Source organism: Cetorhinus maximus, chromosome 18, assembly GCF_964194155.1.
Source record: "Cetorhinus maximus chromosome 18, sCetMax3.hap1.1, whole genome shotgun sequence".
In the NCBI taxonomy this organism is placed as follows: domain Eukaryota; kingdom Metazoa; phylum Chordata; class Chondrichthyes; order Lamniformes; family Cetorhinidae; genus Cetorhinus; species Cetorhinus maximus.
In genome coordinates this window covers 77,672,674-77,692,382 of record NC_135896.1, presented here as the reverse complement: position 1 = coordinate 77,692,382, position 19,709 = coordinate 77,672,674, and the positions used below count along the sequence as shown (strand labels likewise).

Below are 19,709 nucleotides of genomic sequence, written 5' to 3'. Positions count from 1 at the left end.
GGGAGAGAGAGGGGGGAGAGTGGGAGAGAGAGGGGGGAGAGTGGGAGAGAGAGGTGGGAGAGTGGGAGAGAGAGAGGGGGGGAGAGTGGGAGAGAGAGAGGGGGGGAGAGTGGGAGAGAGAGAGGGGGGGAGAGTGGGCGAGAGAGAGAGAGGGGGGAGAGTGTGCGAGAGAGAGAGAGGGGGGAGAGTGTGCGAGAGAGAGAGAGGGGGGAGAGTGTGCGAGAGAGAGAGAGGGGGGAGAGTGTGCGAGAGAGAGAGAGGGGGGGAGAGTGTGCGAGAGAGAGAGAGGGGGGAGAGTGTGCGAGAGAGAGAGAGAGGGGGAGAGTGTGCGAGAGAGAGAGAGGGGGGAGAGTGGAGAGTGTGCGAGAGAGAGAGGGGGAGAGTGTGCGAGAGAGAGAGGGGGAGAGTGTGAGAGAGGGGGGAGAGTGTGCGAGAGAGAGCTAGGGGGAGAGTGTGCGAGAGAGAGCTAGGGGGAGAGCGTGGGCGAGAGGGAGCTAGGGGGAGAGCGTGGGCGAGAGGGAGCTAGGGGGAGAGCGTGGGCGAGAGGGAGCTAGGGGGAGAGCGTGGGCGAGAGGGAGCTAGGGGAGAGCGTGGGCGAGAGGGAGCTAGGGGAGAGCGTGGGCGAGAGGGAGCTAGGGAGAGAGCGGGGCCAAGGGGGGGAGAGAGCGGGGCCGAGGGGGGAGAGAGCGGGGCCGAGGGGGGGAGAGAGCGGGGCCGAGGGGGGAGAGAGCGGGGCCGAGGGGGGGAGAGAGCGGGGCCGAGGGGGGGAGAGAGCGGGGCCGAGGGGGGGAGAGAGCGGGGCCGAGGGGGGAGAGAGCGGGGCCGAGGGGGGAGAGAGCGGGGCCGAGGGGGGGAGAGCGGGGCCGAGGGGGGGAGAGAGCGGGGCCGAGGGGGGGAGAGAGCGGGGCCGAGGGGGGGAGAGAGCGGGGCCGAGGGGGGGAGAGAGCGGGGCCGAGGGGGGGAGAGGAGCGGGGCCGAGGGGGGAGAGAGCGGGGCCGAGGCGGGGAGAGAGCGGGGCCGAGGGGGGAGAGAGCGGGGCCGAGGGGGGGAGAGAGCGGGGCCGAGGGGGGGGAGAGAGCGGGGCCGAGGGGGGGAGAGAGCGGGGCCGAGGGGGGGAGAGAGCGGGGCCGAGGGGGGGAGAGAGCGGGGCCGAGGGGGGGAGAGAGCGGGGCCGAGGGGGGGAGAGAGCGGGGCCGAGGGGGGGAGAGAGCGGGGCCGAGGGGGGGAGAGAGCGGGGCCGAGGGGGGGAGAGAGCGGGGCCGAGGGGGGAGAGAGCGAGGGGGGAGCGGGGGAGAGAGCGAGGGGGGAGCGGGGGAGAGAGCGAGGGGGGAGCGGGGGAGAGTGCGAGGGGGGAGCGGGGGAGAGTGCGAGGGGGGAGCGGGGGAGAGTGCGAGGGGGGAGCGGGGGAGAGTGCGAGGGGGGAGCGGGGGAGAGTGCGAGGGGGGAGCGGGGGAGAGTGCGAGGGGGGAGCGGGGGAGAGTGCGAGGGGGGAGCGGGGGAGAGTGCGAGGGGGGAGCGGGGGAGAGTGCGAGGGGGGAGCGGGGGAGAGTGCGAGGGGGGAGCGGGGGAGAGTGCGAGGGGGGAGCGGGGGAGAGTGCGAGGGGGGAGCGGGGGAGAGTGCGAGGGGGGAGCGGGGGAGAGTGTGAAAGGGAGGGGTTAGCAGGGAGAGGGTAGTGGGGGAGAGAGAGGTGGGGAAGGGTGGGGGTCGTTCAAGGGAGGGAGGAGTGGAGAGGAGAGAGTGAGGGAGAGGGGAGTGGGGGAAAGAGCGGGTGGAGTGGGGGAGAGAGAGATCTACATCCCAGGGTACTAAAGGAAGTGGCATGAAAATTGTGGACGCGTTGGTTGTCATCTTCCAAAATTCTGTAGATTCTGGAAAGCTCCTGACAGATTGAAGGGTGGCAAATGTAACCCCAGTATTTATAAAAATGGGAGGGAGTAAACAGGCAATTACAGACCAGTTAGCCTAACATCAGTCGCCGGGAAAATGCTGGAGTATATTAGAAAGGATGTGATAACAGGATGCTTAGAAAACATCAATGGGATTAGACAAGTCAGCATGGATTTATGAAAGGGAAATCATGTTTGACAAACCTACTGGAGTTTTTTTGACGACCAAGATAAATAAGGGAACACCAATGGATGTGTTGTATTTAGATTTTCCAAGCTTTTGACAAAGCCCTACATAAGAGGTTAGTGTGCAAAATTAAAGCACATGAAATTGGGGATAATATATTCGCATGGATTGAGAATTGGTTAGCAGACAAGAACCAAAGAATAGGAATAAATGGATCTTTTTTTGAAGTGGCAGGTGCTGACTAATGGGCTACCATAGGGATCAGTGCTTGGGCCCAGCTATTCACAATACATATCAATGATTTGGATGAGGGAACCAAATGTAATATTTCCAAGCCTGCTGACTTGAAACTTGGTGGGAATGAGCGTGGTGAAGAGGATGTTAAGAAGCTTCAAGGTGATTTAGACAAGTTGAATGAGTGGGGAGATGCAGTATAAAATGAATGTGTGAATTTATCCACTTTGACTGGAAAAACAATGGCAGAGTATTATTTAAATAGTGATCGATTGGGAAATGCTGATTTCCCAAAATCAAAGGAACCTGGGTGTTCTTGTACATCAATCGCTGTAAGCAAGCATGCAGGTGGAGCACGCAGTTAAGCAGGCGAATGGTATGTTGGCCTTCATTGCGAGAGGACTTGAGTACAGAAGCAATGATGTCTTATGCTGCACAAGACCTTGGTGCATCCACACCTGGAGCATTGTGTGTAGTTTTTGTCTCCTTACCTAAGAAAGGATATACTTGCCATAGAGGGAGTGATAGTGAAGGTTCACCAGACTAATTCCTGGAATGGCAGGATTGTCGTATGAGGAGAGATTGGGCTGACTGGATTCACTGGAGTTTAGAAGATTGAAAGGGGATCTCATTGAAACGTATAAAATTCTGACAGGGATGGGCAGACTGGATGCAGGGATGGTGTTTCCTGTCGGTGGGGGCGTCTGGAACTAGGGGTCACAGTCTCAGGATGCGGGGTAGGCCATTTAGGACAGATGAGGAGAAACGTCTTCACTCACAGGTTGGTGAACCTATGGGATTCTGTACCACAGAAGACTGTGGAGGCCAAGTCACTGAATATATTTAAAGAGGAAATAGATTTCTAGACTCTAAAGGTGTCGAGGGGTATGGGGAGAGAACGGGAGTATGGCATTGAGGTAGAGGATCAGCCGTGATCGTATTGAATGGCAGAGCATACTTGAAGGGCTGAATGACCTAGTCCTGTCCCTATTTCTATGTTTCTATGTAACTTAAGACAACTTGCCTTATTTCTTCCCTCTGATTCTTATTACTGAAGAAAATGTGGTTTTATTAAGGTGAGACAATGTCCAGACTGGAAAAATGCAGATCCATTGATTTTCCAAAAATAATTGCTTCATTATGCTCCCTGTCAAGTTTCATTTGTACCTTTTTCATGGAAGATTTACTCAACGGCGTAAGTATCTCACCAGGTACTACATCAGTACTTGTATATGGCTTATTCCTGCTATATTACATAGAATGCAACTCTTTCGTGAGTTCAATGTGTTCTCATCGTCAAACCTAAAGCAAGTATTACTTTAATGTTCCTTAACCTCACTACTTAAACATGATAACATGTCAACCAATCTGTTAATCACACTGTTGAAGTGCAAAAATTATCTAGCTCTGCACAGTTAGAGACCATGACTAATGCATTCATCACAAGACTAAAACTCCTGACCAATATAATTTGTTTGGATTCTTCATTATCTTCATCATCAATGTGTGTCTCTTGGAGAACAAGCGCATCAGCATTACACTTTTTGGTTCACGACAGTCACATTTTTTTCACAACATGCCTTCTACATTTAATTGGTAAATGCGAGAGAGTTCTCCCAATTCTACAAGATGAGTAAAAGTTGAACTACATATGTCAAAAAAGTGATTGTATTACTTTAAAACAGGGTGAACCGTGTGAAAGTTGTAATTCCCAATTGAAGATACAGGGTTTCACTCAGAGACCAAACAAGCCCCACAAGGTCCCTGAATTATGGACTTCTCCAAGGCTTAAAAATCCTCTTCAGTATCTGTGTGGATGATATGCCTCCCACCGCTAGGAATGTCATTGTCTATGCCTATGTCATTGATCTGACCCTTGCTACCAAAGAAACCAACCTTTATCTCAGCAGCACCTTGTCCCAGGACTTAAAGATGATGGTGCAATATTTCATCTTCCAGCATCTCCACCCAAACCTAACTAAGACCACAGTCACTGTTTTCCACCTCAACAACTGGCTGGCTAACAACAAACTCCAAGTATCCTTTTGCAGCAAAGGGTCCCAGAAAATGCCAAGACCAGAGTAAACATGTTCCAGCTGGGATTCCAATGTATTCACTCTTCATACTGCTTACCTTGTGTACTCTTCAGCAGAATACTGCTCCTTTGGGCAGAGAACAACTACACAAAACACTTGGACACTGCCCTCAGCACATCAGTGCCAGTGGTATTCTGAAATCAACACTTCTACAATGGCTCTCAAATCTAACATACCACTTCCTGCTGTGTGCCAGAAAGCAAAATTGCTGAAAGAGTTTGATCTCATTGAAGCCAACCCAGAACTGCCAACCCATGAAAACCTTCATATCCTGCTGATTATGCAGTTCAAATGACACAAAGTTTTCTGGAGCTCTGTGAATGTTTTGAGCAATGCAGATTTTAACAAAAAGGATAAATGGTGCAACCTCTGGGTTGATACCAATATTGCCAACAAAGGTCATGAGTGATCCAATGGTAGAGCCTCCAGGGTTTGAATTCCCTCAAACTGTGGTCCACATTCAACAGGATCTGCACTCTCCACGCAAGGATTCTCGAAGAGGGAGGCCCCGTTCATGGAGCATTCCAAGTCCTCCACAAATGGAATTTCAAGGAGAGCCTAGCAGATGACTGCGGTCACCCGGATCAGACTGTTCACTATTTTGTGTATGAATGTGGCCCACGAAAATCTGCTGCAACGTTCAGGGCAATCCATCTAAAAACACCATGCTGTGACTTGGCTGTCCAACTTGAAAAACTTATATAGCTGCGAGGTCTCATATGCAAGTGGAAGATTATCTTCCTCTGAGTTCCCTGCATCATGTGACATTTTGGAGACCATGCTTCTCCACTTTGGACAGTTCGCCACGTAATGATTCTTCTAGAAACATCTGAAGCACCTATTAACTGCTTCTTAGGCATTTTTTGAGATTCATTCGCCAATTATTGCTGTTACAATTTTGTCTTTTGTAATAGCCAGATCTGTTAAAAGTGCCTTTCATCCTCATTCTGCCTGTGTTCAACTCTTGCGTTATAATGACGCTTGTATCTGGACCATTTTAAAACCTAGCAATCATTGCATCCTCTATTCTTTGTATCACTATGGAATGCTCCGTTTGTTCCATGAAAGCTAAAGGAAATGACCCCAGGATTTTTTTTCAAGGCAGCAAACACCTGATTCAACAGGGCCTCCCTCTTCGAGAATCGGATATGGGTTATAACCAGGAGCCCACCTTGACTAATCCAGAAATTTAAATGCTAGCGCTGATCCAGGGATTCCAAGATTCAATTTTATCAATCTTTAATGCAGTTTGTTAAAGTCAATGATATTACATGGAATGACCATCTGTTTTCTGAAATCTATCAAAAGTCTCACCATGTCTCATTGGCATTTATCAGATCATCTTGAAAATTTGACCTAGGAACTCTTAATAGAAGATCCAAACCTCCTTCAATATCCAACTGAGGGGCATGCAGCTCACCAAATACTTATGGCAGGAAGCTACAACTCCAAGACTAAACCTTGTTTCCTGTTTGGCAGGCACACAGCCACTTCATTCTTCTACTAGTCATGTGGTTCAGACTCCAAGAACATCAGAGGGTAACCATATTGTCACACGTTACACTTGTTTTCTGCAATCCTACAAGGGAGTACTTCTGGATAGAGAGCCCTCTACGGGGCCATGTCCCAGAAGTCCTGGAGTTAGACTCGAACCTGCCACATTCTGGATCAAAGGCAGGCGTGCTACTACCTGAACCACAAGACCTTATCCTAAACCTTCACGTCTTTCCTGAAGTGTGGTGTCCAAAATTAGACATCTTTTCCATTGGGACCAAGCTATTGTTGTATAGATTTAGCATAATGTCCTGACTTTTGTGTACTTGTGATTCTGTTTATAAAGTCCAGTATCCTATATGCTTTATTAACTGCTTTGTTAACCTGTACCACCAGCTTCAAAGAATTGTGCACAAGTACCCCAAGTCTCTCTCCTTGCACCCCCTTAAATTTTACCAATTAATATTTATTGTCCTCCCTCGCTCTTCCTTCCAAAATGTATTACTTCACACTTTTCTGTGTTGAATTTCATTTACTGTGAGTTCACCCATTCCACCAGAGCATCCCTATCTTGAAGTCTATTACTATCTTCTTCACTGTTTACTGCACTTTCAAGATTCATGTCATCTGCAAATATCGAAATTGTGCCCGTACCCACAAGTCTAAGTCATTTATGTTAGAAGTAATGCCTGTCCTACTTCTGAACCTTGGGGAACTGCACTGTATATCTTCCTCCAGTTTGAAAAACATTAATTCATCTCAACTCTTTGTTTTCTGTCCCTTGGTCAATTTTGTATCCATTCTTTATGCCCCTTTTATCCCTGGTCAGAATTTTGTTAACAAGCTTAATATGTGGCAGTTCAGTCACCGTTTCGAAGTCTGTATACACAACATGAACCGAACTGCACTCATCCACCCTCTGTTACTTCATCAAAAAAGAATCCCAATCGTCAGATCCATGCTGACTCTCTTGTATTTGTCCATGTTTATCTAAGTGGCTGTCAATTTTCTTCCGGATTATTGTTCCTAAAAGCTGCCCCACCACTGACAACAGACCTTCCTATAATTGTCAGGTTTATCTTTCTTCATTTTTCTGAATAAGGGTATACCATTTGCAATCTTCCCGTCCTTCTGCACCATCCCTGTACCTAAGGAGAATTATAAGATTGTGGCCAACACTTCTGCCATGCACCCGTACTCCCCTCAGCAGCCTAGGATGCATCCCATCTGGATCGGGTGACGTAGCCACTTAAAGCATTGCCAGCCTTTCTGATAGCTCTTCATCTATTTTTATCTCACCCTGTATCCCAGCAAACTGTTTTGGAAAAGTTATCTTAATAAACAACAAAATACTCATTTAGTATGTCAGTCATGTCTTCTGCATCCACCAATAGATCTCCATTTTGGTCCCTAATTGGCCCCAATGCTTCGCTGATGATCTTTTTACTGTTAATATGTCTGTAGAAGATGTTTGGATTCCCTTTTCTGTTAACTACCAATCTATTCTTATACTGTCTCTTTGCCCCTCTTATTTCTTTTGCAGTTCCCCTCTGTACATTTAATATTCAGCTTGATTCTCCCTTCTGTTATCAAGCTATTTTCTGCTTTGTCCTGCTGTCTAACTCCTTCGGTCTCAGGCTTTGCCACCACTTTCACTCTTAAAGCAATGTATCTAGACAGTACCCAAATCATTACCTCTTTAAAGGGTGCCCATTGCTCCATTACATTTCTTATTGCCAGTCTTTGACTCCAACTTTTCTGGGTTAGAAGCTTCTTCAGTTAGCTGAAATTAACGCTCCTTCAGTTAATTATTTTTATTCTAAGTTGCTCCTTTTCCTTCTATGTAACTAATCTAAATGTTACGATATTATGATCACTATTCCTGAGATGCTCTCCAACTCTGATATTTTCCACTTGACCCATTTCATTCCCCAGGCTTAAATCCAACAATGCCTTCCTCATTGGGCAGGAAACATACTGATAAAGAAAATTCTCCTGAACACACTTCAGAAATTCCTTCACTCTCTGCTCTTAACACAATCACTGTCCATTCAATATTGGAGTAAAAGTTTCCCATTATCACTACTCTATAGTTCTCAGCAATGCGTTTTGCAAAAATGCTCCATCTGGTTGCCACTATTTGGCCTATAAAATACAGCCAATAACGTAATGACCCCTTTATTGTTTCTTAACTGTAACTAAATCATTTCTGACTTTGATCCCCTCAAGGATGTCCTCTTCTCTAGCACTATAACCTGTTAATCAAAACTGCTATCCCTCTTTTTCCCACCATATCCTTCCTGAGGAACTTGTTCCCAAGAATATTAAGCATCCTCCTGCTTTTTGAGCCAGATTTCAGTTATTAGGAACTCCAAACCTAACTTAGGCCACTTTTTGTATTTTTTAATATCCCACATACTTCTGTGTTACTTCTAACTCTGTCTCTACCAGTCCTCTGTACCTTGTTTCTACTTTTTAATACCACATCTTGATGTCCAACTCTCCACAGAATTAGTTGAAACTCTGTCCCAAGGCTGTCTCTCTCTCTTTGAGATGCACTGAGTTCAATGGAGAGATTCATTTTCTGCAAAATCTGCCATTTTCCATCACCAGACAGCTGACATTTTTCTACACTGCGTTTCATGCTGGTGATCAATAGGATACCTCACTCAACCTTTTTTTCCTAAAGTTTCCATTATCATCATTTCTGTTTGTACACCTCAGTATAATTCCAATGTGATATTGAAGCCTAGCAACGTTTTTTTAATATTCTTTCTTGGGATGTGGGTGTCACTGACAATGGCAGCATTTGTTGTGCACCCCAGTTGAGTCTATGTTGCTGTGGGTCTGGACGGCAGATTTCCTTCCCTAAAGGGCATTAGTGAACCAGGTGGGTTTTTAATCAATAATAGTTTCGTGGCCACCATTACTGAGACTAGCTTTGTATTCCAGATTTATTAATTGAATTTAAATTCTACCAGCTACCATGGTGAGATTTGAAGCCCATGTCACCAGCAAATTAGCCTGGGCCCCTGGTTTACTAATTCAGTGATATTACCACTATCCTACCATCTCCCCTCAGTAACTGCTATTAATACAATGTGATCTGTACGTGTACCTGGAAACCACAGAATGGGTGTGTGTGTGTGGCAGATTCATTATCCTTGTTGAAAGTTTTGTTCAGCATTTCTTCAAATGAGTACTCCAAGAAACAGTAACATCCTATCAAATCTTCCTCGGTATTGCTCGCATTTAGTTGGAGAGTTGCGCTGTTCTATAATATGAGCATTACGTTATTTAAATAAGTCGTGTATCTGTGTGCACTTCCTGTGTTATGACTCTTGCCTGGACAGATTTTAGAATTGCTAGAAAACTATGGGCGGAATTTTACACTGGCCGGATTTTACAGCCCTGCTGAAGTCAATGGGCTTTTGAATGGCTCGCCGCATTTTACAGCCCTGCCCCCACCGCGATGGACCGTAAAATTCAGCCCTTAGAATTGTTTTGTGGTACTTATTACTTTGAAGGCCTCCCAGACAAAACAAGGAAACACTGTTGTGTCTCCCAGCCTTTTCACTACCTTGGTATTTTTTTAAACCTGTTTCCATTCTGTTAATTTTTGAGTTGACACACCCCATTCTGCTTGATGTTTGGGGCTGCCAGGCCAACCTACTTCTGACTTTGGCTGTGACCCTATTTTTTATCATTCATAGCGGTGGATGAACCTTAAGTCTGCCAGCTCAGAACTCTATTCCCATTCTCCACCACACCACCCCTCCACTTGACTAATTGCTTGACATTTGGATCAGTTGGGATCCATCCCTTACCTACACTACCTCTGTAGCTGCTAGATGGATCACCACAATATGCATTCTTCATTACAATGTGTCACAAAATAATGTTTTTAAAAAACTGCATCAGCCACCGTGAATCAGTGGCCCTAACAATGCATCACATATTGCATTGTATAACATCTTGCTCACATAAAACAATATATCATCTAATTTGCCATGATCTGTATGAGTGATTTTAAAGAAGGCTTAAAGAGGGAGGGGGACGTGGCGAGATAGGGGCAGGTGAAGCTTCAGAATGTGAAGCTGAGGCTCCTGAATACACAGTGCAATCCACAGGGTGAAGTGAGAGGGGGAATCAAGATGAGACCGGAGTTAGAGGAATGGTGAGTTTGGGTGCTGGTGGGGCATAGAACTGGAGGAAGTTAGATTTTGGGAGGGGCCATAAAAGGCAATTTTTATTCACAATTGCCAAGATTTGCAAAATGTGGCTGTGTTTTCCCAGAATTAAATTGTTAGATATTCCAAAATTAATTTTTATACTAGCTTGGGCTGTGATTGAAAACATCTTTCAGTGCTCATATTTCACTGTTCACATAAAATTAACCTTATCTTTTTGTTTTTCTTCAGAAAAATTTTAATTTTACATTCAGGAAGACACTTTTCAATGGCAGCACTATTTCTTTAAGATGTAAGTAATAGCTTTTACATGGGTCGTATGTAAGATGTGTGTGGAAGGCGACAGGAGTATGATGATGCAGGCATGGATTGATTTGAATGCTGTTAAATTCCCTAGGAAGGCTGATCCACAATTATCCACTAGGTGGTGCACAAGTGATTGGATGATATTTTGTTTCTGAGAGGGGGAAGTCAGCATCTCCCTCAGTGACCAGAAATCTAGGTGTCGCCATAGAGCCATAATGACAGAGGAGGCCTTTCAGCTCAAGTCCATGCCAGATCTCTGGAGTAATCCCATCAGTCCCATGCCCTCGCTGTGACCCTGCAACTTTATTTCCCTCAAGTGTCATAGAGGTTTACAGCATAGAAAAATGCCCTTCGGCCCATTGAGTCTGCGCCAGTCAAACAAGTACCTAACTGTTCTAATCCCATTTTCCAGCAGTTTCATATGCACCCCCTTCATCAGATCATGACATCCAAGGCATCCCAACTTATCTTTTCTCTTTACAAATGCTGACTGACCAGAAGCGGAAACTTTGGGAATTGATTTGGACAATATTGGTAAAAATGTTGATTTATAGAATCTGGATTTACACAGTTTTAGTGATAGCCTGGATTTACACGGTCTTGATGATAACCTGGATTTATGTTGTCTTGGTGCCGTCCATTCAATTTTCTTTGAAATCGTTAATTGGCTCTGCTCTGCCACCCTTGTGGACAACGCATTCCAGGTCATTACCACTTGCTGTGTAAAAAAAAGTTTTTGTCCACATTCTCCTGCCCAAAACCTTAAACCTCTGGCCCATGGTTGCTGCGCTTCCATCAGCTCATGGGAACAGCTTTTCTTTCTCTACCTTATCTAAACCCGTCATGATTTTGTACACCACTATCAAATCTCCCCTTAATTTCCTTTTCTTCAAGAACAAACTCAGCTTCTCCAACCTAACATTGCAACTAAAATCCCTGAACCTGATAACCATTCTAGTAAATCTCCTCTGCACCCTCCCAAAGACCATCACATTCTTGTTAAAGTGTGGTGACCAGAATTGGATGTAAAACTCTAGTTGTGTCCTAACCAGACATGTGTTTGAACAATTCCTTGAGGTTTATTGATGCACTGTGTTGCAAAGCTGCTAACTAGATAATGTAGAAATGGCCACTCACTATCCTATGAATTGTGAGGGGTATAGACAGAGTAAATGCGAGTAGGCTCTTTCCACTTAGGTTAGGAGAAATAAACACGAGAGGACATGGCTTTAGGGTGAAAGGGGAAAGGTTTAGGGGGAACCTTAGGGGGAACTTCTTCACTCAGAGAGTGGTGAGAGTGTGGAATGAGCTACCATCTGACGTGGTAAATGCGGGCTCACTCTTAAGTTTTAAGAATAAATTAGATAGATACATGGGTGGGAGAGGTCTGAAGGGTTATGGGCTAGGTGCAGGTCAATGGGACTAGCGGAATAATATTTCGGCGCAGACTAGAAGGGCCGAATGGCCTGTTTTCTGTGCTGTAGTGTTCTATGGAATCCCAGCCTTTTCCTGGCTCAGAATCCACTTCGTTCTACTGAATGAGAAATCAGCCCATTTACTCTGAATGTTTTCGTGACGGTTGTCTTTTTACAATATTTGTCATGCAGTTGCGACCTTGTATATGCTAAACAGGCTTATGATTTCGCCACAAATAACAAACTGAGGAAATATTCTCCCTTTTGACTTCAGTGTGTTATAGCAGAAGGTGGAAGGAAAGGAGGGAAGTTTGAATAAAGTGAGGATGTGTTTCTGATGCTAACAATTATTTGCTCTTGTTCATACCTGAAGAATCATTGGTACTACCAACGAAAGTATTTTCTTGGGCCAGTGGAGATGATTGATATCTTGCAATGTCATTTCCTTTTTCAATATCCATGATCCTATGCTCAGTTATACTTGTGATTGGTGATCTAATCAATCTTCATGCTGAAGTGCAGTTGAATTTAGAGTAAAATGGTCACATCCCTTACTGTTTGCGCACACATTGCAAATTCCTCCCATGTGCAGTAAGCCGCTTTCTCCACCAGAGAGACAATTTTAGGGGTTGCTCAGAGGCATCTTCTGCTATTGGCCTGCCTCCTCTTTAAGCTTGTACTTCTCTCTGTGGGTTCAGTTAATGGTATTTCTCCCAGCAACTGCCCACAGTATGACTCAAAACCTGTTTGTGTTTGTGGTTAATATGTCCCACTGGGTGTGAATAGGAGATCCTCTGCATTTTTATATTGATGGTGTATAAACCAGATGGGCACTGCCTTCTGAGTTTTATTGGCTCCAGATTACACAGGTCAAATGAGCTGAGTACAGTAGTCTGTTTCTATTGTCTTTCCAAAAGGACCAGTGACATAAAATGCAGTAACAAGGAAGAACAGCGCTGTCAGGTTGTGGATTTCTTACACTGCTCCTTCAGAGCCTAAGACCTACTGTAAAATTGTCTAGGAATACAGAATGTTGCTGACCAGTGTTGCTCATGCTTTCTTTTGTCGTTCTTGCATCTAGTTCTTGATGGGAACACGTGTGATTCCTCATCGATTGTTAACATCTCCTGGTACCTCAGGTATTCACACTGCTACAACGAAGTCTTCAACATGCCAGTAAGTCTAATTTGCAGTAGTTTAGACTGAGAAGTTCTATATTGCAGTGCCATTCGCCAACCTTTTGCCATGGACTACAATTCCAATTTGCTGGATGGTCTCAAGACTAATGCACAACAGAATGTTGGTCTGCCCTTTGCAACCACACACATTTTGTTTATGTTACAATGAAAAGTGCTGTGCGAAGGCAAAGGTCTTCAACAGAGGAAGAGTGGGGGTGGGGGGGGTGGGGGTTGCAATTTGGGATGTTAGTTGTAATTTAATAAGGCTGTTTTACTTGGCTGGAACACTGCCTCCAGGTATCAGTATCTTGCATTTTCTGGAAAGTAACATGAAGAGGGAACTGCATTGAATCCCACCTTAGTCAATGTTCCCTTTCATTTACTCCACAGACATGGGGATCAGCAAGTCTGGCAGGGTGAGGGTTGTGCCCACAGGACCTGTAATGACACAGGGTTGTCCCGGAGCCATATTTACCTGTACCGCTGCGATAATGTGAAATGTGTTCTTTTTCAGCTAAATTAGCCATATGCCTGAATTTGGTAGATTGTTGGTGCCAGAGTTACAGTGCTCATGATAATACAACCTGCCTTGCTCTCCCTATTGTCAGTTGTCAGGGAAAGTTACTAGAATCTACCATTAGGGATAGAGCGACTGAGCACTTGGAATAAGAGCTGATCAAAGAGAGCCAGCATGGTTTTTTTTAATGGTAGGTCATCTCTGACTAACCTAGTTGAATTTTTTTGAAAAGGTAGAAAAGGGAAAATCTGTGGATGGGAGGAGCACAGGAACAGAAGTTGGCCATTGAGCCTTTCGAGCCTGCTCCGCCGCTGTTAGCTCATGACTGATCTACATCTTAACTCCATTTTCCCACCTTTTCTCCATATCCCTAGATACCTTTACATAACAAAAAGAAACCAATTCAGTCTTGAAATGGCACCATTTGTCCCATAACATCTCCAGCCATATGAGAGATGGTGGGGAAGGAGAGCACAGAGAAAACGTTACAAGTTTCCATTAGCTTTTGTGTAACAAGTGCTTGCTGCATTCAGTCCTGAATGGCTGAGCTCTACTTTTAAAATTATGTCCTTTGTTCTTGATTTCCCCGACAGAGGAAATAGTTTCTCTGTGTCCACCTCATCAAATCCCTGAATATTTCAAACATCTAAATCAGATCAGCACTCAATCTGATATGTAAGGGGAGACAAGTGAAATTCGTGCCTCAAGGACCTACAAGGAAGCAGTCCTGTTTTGCACAGCTGCTGACCATGCTCATGGTCCCAGATAGCATCAAAGGCATGTGAAGTTACAAATCAAAGACAGGCTGCATTTATATTGCATCTTATTACACCTCTTAACAGTGTTGGTTCAGTTGGAGCGCTCTTGCCTGTGTGTTAGAGATTTGTGAGTTCATATTCCGCTCTAGAGCCTTGAGCATAAAGTCAGTGCTGCACTGTCAGAGATGCTATCTTTTAGTTGAAGACATTAAACCAAGGCCCAATCTGCCCTCCGTAGTGGACATAAAAGACCCCATGACACTATTATGAAGAAGAGCAAGGACGTTCTCCCCGGTGTCCTGGTCAATATTTATCCCTGAACAAACATTACCAAAAGACAGATTGTCAAGTCATTATCACGTTAGCTGTTCATGGGAACTTATTGTGTGCAAAATGGCTGCTGCATTTCTTACATAAAACATTATGAAACGTTGTCATTGTTTAGTTAGCTATAAAGCACAGAATATCCAGAGGCCACGAAAGATGCTATGTAAATGCAGGCCTTAATCTCAAAATCTCAGTGAATTAGTTTGAACTGTGTTCTATAGGTCTTTATCTGGATAGTACATCAGCAGCAGAAGTAATGTATGGCTGTCTATGACTATCCCTTAGCAGGAAGGCGTTCATTCCCCCTTCCCTGTCGCTCCCCCGATTTCATCCCCATCCTTGTCCAAATTCCAAACCTCCTTTCTGCCCTGCCGCCTTCCCCCTTTCCTAACCATTCCCCATTTTACAATGAAACATTGAAACCTTCAATTTATATATTTCAATTCTCTGCAGGATGAGCAGAATATTGTATACTTTGAAAATAACCGTGAAGTACATGATGGATGGTCGGGAAGCTACGCACAGAATTTCATCGTTATTGAGAACTGTACAGAGCTCTTTAAAGCACAGGTAACTCAGTAGTGTGAATCTCACAGTGCAAGGTGTAAGCACTGTAGTGTGTTTATTGGGTGGGCTCTGTATTGTGCGTGAGGAGGGTGAGATTTTATAGTTTGTATGAGTGGAGGAGGCAGCTCTAGTTTGTGAGCACGGAGGGGCGATTTTGTAGTTTGTACGTGCGGAGTGTGTTGCGACTCTGCAGTTTGCACACGTGGAGGAGATTGCAACGCTGTAATTTGCAAGCATGAAGACGGTTACGGCGATACAGTTTGCACACACGGGGGTTGCAGCGCTGCAGGGTGTGCACGCGGAGGGAATTGCAGTGCTGCAGGGTGCGCACGCGGAGGGAATTGCAGTGCTGCAGGGTGCGCACGCGGAGGGAATTGCAGTGCTGCAGGGTGCGCACGCGGAGGGAATTGCAGTGCTGCAGGGTGCGCACGCGGAGGGAATTGCAGTGCTGCAGGGTGCGCACACGGAGGGAATTGCAGTGCTGCAGGGTGCGCACGCAGAGGGAATTGCAGGGTGCGCACGCGGAGGGAATTGCAGTGCTGCAGGGTGCGCACGCGGAGGGAATTGCAGTGCTGCAGGGTGCGCACGCGGAGGGAATTGCAGTGCTGCAGGGTGCGCACGCGGAGGGAATTGCAGTGCTGCAGGGTGCGCACGCAGAGGGAATTGCAGGGTGCGCACGCGGAGGGAATTGCAGTGCTGCAGGGTGCGCACGCGGAGGGAATTGCAGTGCTGCAGGGTGCGCACGCGGAGGGGGTTTGCGGCACTGAGGTTGTCCAATATTACAAGAAGAATAGAAAATAAGATTATTTGAATGGAGAGAGATTGCAGAATGCTGCAGTACAGAAGGATCTGGGTAACCCTGAACACGAATCATAAAATCTTACCATGCAGGTATAGCAGATAATTAGGAAGGCAAATGGAATAAAAGCAAATTACTGCAGATACTGGAAATCTAAATTAAAAACAGAAGCTGTGGCACCATTCAGTGAGATCCTGCCTGATCCGCGACCAAACTCAAAAAACCTACCTTTGCTGCATATCCTTTAATAAGTTTGGTTAATAATATATCAATCTCAGATTGAAGATTTACAATTGATAGTGTTTCCGGTGGGGAGTTCCAAACTTCCACCACCCTTTGTGTGTGACAGTAAATACGAACATACAAGCAGAAGTAGGCCATTCGGCCCCTCAAGTCTGCTCCGCCGCTCGCTAAGATCATGGCTGATCTGTTTGTGTTTTGAATTCCACGTCCCCACCTACCCTGAATAATCTTTGATCCTTGTTAGGCAAGGGAATCAATCAACCTCCACCCTAAAAATATTCAATGACCCCCGCCTCCACTGCCTTCTGAGGCAGAGCATTCCAAAGTGTCTCAACCCTCCGAGAGAAAAAATATTCTCCTCATCTTTGTCCTAAAAGGGCGATCCCTAATTTTAAAACAGTGCCCCCTAGTCCTGGATTCACCCACAAGAGGAAACATCCTTTCCACATCCACCTTGTCAAGACTGTTCAGGATCTTATATATTTTAACCAAGGCACCCCTCACTCATCTAAACTCCAGTGGAAACAAGCCCTGTATGTCCAACCTTTCCTCATAAGACAACCCGCTCATTCCAGATATCAATCTAATAAACCTCCTCTGAACCATGTCCAATGCATTGCATCCTTCCTCCGCCAGAGGTCCCCAGCATCTCAGATGCCAATCTTCAGCCAATTCGATTCATTCCACGTAATATCAAGAGACGGCTGAAGGCACTGGATACTGGAAAGACTATGGGCCTTGATAACATTCCGTCAATAGTACTGAAGACTTGTGCTCCACAATTTGCCAAGCTGTTCCAGTACAGCTACAACACTGGAATCTACCTGGCTATGTGGAAAATTGCCCAGGTATGTCCTGTACACAAAAAGCAGGACAAATCCAACCCAGCCAATTACCGCCCCATCAGCCTACTCTTGATCATCAGTAAAGTAATGGAAGGGGTCATCAACAGTGCTATCAAGTGGCACTTGCTTAGCAATAACCTGCTCACTCGACGCCCAATTTGGGTTCTGCCAGGGCCACTCAGCTCCTGACCTCGTTACAACCTTGGTGCAAACATGGACAAAAGAGCTGAGCTCCCAAGGTGAGGTGAGAATGACTGCCCTTGACATCAAGGCAGCATTTGACCGAGTGTGGCATCAAGGAGCCCTAGCAAAACTGGAGTCAGTGGGAATCGGGGAAAACTCTCCACTGTTTGGAGTCATACCTAGCACAAAGGAAGATGGTTGTGGTTGTTGGAGGTCAGTCATCTCAGCTCCAGGACATCACTGCAGGAGTTCCTCAGGGTAGTGCCCTTGGCCCAAGCATCTTCAGCTGCTTCATCAATGACCTTCCTTCCATCATAAGGTCAAAAGTGGGGATGTTCGTTGATAATTGCACAATGTTCAGTGACATTCGCGACAACTCAGACACTGAAGCAGTCCATGTCCAAATGCAGCAAGACCTGGACAATAACCAGGGTTGAGCTCACAAGTGGCAAGTAACATGCGCGCCACACAAGTGTCAAGCAATGACCATCTCCAACAAGAGAGAATCCAACTATCGTCCCTTGATGTTCAATGTCATTACCATCACTGAATCCCCCACTATCAACATCCTGGGGGTTACCATTGACCAGAAACTGAACTGGACTAGCCATATAAATACTGTGGCTACAAGAGCAGGTCAGAGGCTAGGAATCGTGCGACGAATAACTCGCCTCCTGACTCCCCAAAGCCTGTCCACCATTTACAAGGCAGAAGTCAGGCATGTGATGGAATACTCCCCACTTGCCTGGATGAATGCAGCTCCTACAACACTGAGGAAGCTGGACAAAGCAGACCGCTTGATTGGCACCACATCCACAACATTTACTCCCTCCACCACCGACGCACAGTAGCAGCAGCGTGTACTATCTACAAGATGCACTGCAGGAATTCACCAAGGCTCCTTAGACAGCACCTTCCTAACCCACCACTACCACCTAGAAGGACAAGGGCAGCAGATAGATGGGAACCCCACCACCTGGAAGTTCCCCATCAAATCATTCACCATCCTGACTTGGAAATATATTGCTGTTCCTTCACTGTTGCTGGGTCAAAATCCTGGAACTCCCTTCCTAACAGCACTGTGGCTGTACCTGCACCATATGGACTGCAGCGGTTCAAGAAGGCAGCTCACCGCCACCTTCTCAAGGGCAACTAGGAATGGGCAATAAACGCTGGCCCAGCCAGCGAAGCCCGCGCCCTGTGAATGAATTTTAAAAAAGAGACCAATGCTGTACACAGTATTCGAGATGTGATCTCACCAATGCCCTGTATAACTGAAGCATACTTTTATGATCAATTCCTCTCATAATAAAGGCTCGTATTCCTTTAGCCGTCTTAATTGCTTGCTGTAACTGCATACTAACTTTTTGTGACTCATGCACTAAAACACCTAGATCCCTTTGCACTTCAGAATTCTGCGGTCGTTTCCATTTAAGTCATACTTTGCTTTTTTATTCTTCCTGCCAAAGTGAACAACTTCACATTTTCCCACATTATACTCCATCTGCCAGATTTTTTCCCATTCACTCAACCTCTCTATATCTGTCTGCAACCTCCTTATGTCCTCTTCACAACATATCTTCTTTTTTATCTTTGTACCATCTGCAAATTTAGCTACCATACCTTTGCTCCCCCAATGTAGATGCCCCTACATCATGAGCTTTTATTTTCCACAATAACCTTTGATGTGGCACCTTATCAAATGCCTGCTGGAAATCCAAGTACAGTACGTCTACAGGCTCCCATTTATCCACAGCACATGTTAATTCAAAGATCTCCAATAAATTGGTTAAACATGATTTGCCTTTCACAAAACCATGTTGACTCTTCCTGATGACCTTGAGTTTTTCCAAGTGTCCAGCTATTACCACCTCAATGATTTTTCTAACACCTTCCCCATGATAGAAGTCAAGCTAACTGGCCTATAGTTTCCTGTTAAATAAAAGCAAAATACTGAAGATGCTGGAAATCTGAAATAAAGACAGAAAATGCTGGAAAAACTCAGCAGGCCTGACAGTATCTGTGGAGAGAGAAACAGAGTTAACATTTCAAGTCTGTATGGCCAGTTTTTCTAGCATTTTCTGTTTTTATTGTTATAGTTTCCTGTTTTCTGCCTCCCTCCCTCGAATAAAGGGGTTATATTTGCTACTTTCCACAATCTAGGGAATTTTGGAAAGTTAACACCAACGCATCTACTACCTCATGAGACACCTCTTTTAAGACCCTAGGATGAAGTCCATCAGGACCTTGAGATTTGTTTGCTCAGTACTGCTTCCTAGCGATTGTAATTTCACCAGGTTCCTCTCTCCCTTCTACCTCCTGATTTACAGCTATTACTGGAATATTTTTTGTATCCTTGATGGTGAAGACAGAAGCAAAATATTTGTTCATTTCATCCGCCATTTCCTTATTATGTACTATTAACTCCCCATTCTCACTCTCTGGAGGACTGACACTCACTTTACATTTTTCCTTTTTAAATA

The 19,709-nt window shown here is 45.6% G+C and overlaps 1 protein-coding gene across 2 annotated transcripts in view; it reads left to right on the top strand.

Moving 5' to 3' along the window:
- Positions 1–19,709, top strand: part of LOC144693279 (transmembrane protein 87A-like) — an 87,832-nt gene that overhangs the window by 1,270 nt on the left and 66,853 nt on the right. For both annotated transcript variants that reach the window (XM_078563017.1, XM_078563016.1), the window contains exons 2-4: positions 10,320–10,380; positions 12,891–12,985; positions 15,043–15,159. In XM_078563017.1, the coding sequence (XP_078419143.1) occupies positions 10,320–10,380; positions 12,891–12,985; positions 15,043–15,159 (273 nt within the window). The remainder of the gene's footprint in view (positions 1–10,319; positions 10,381–12,890; positions 12,986–15,042; positions 15,160–19,709) is intronic.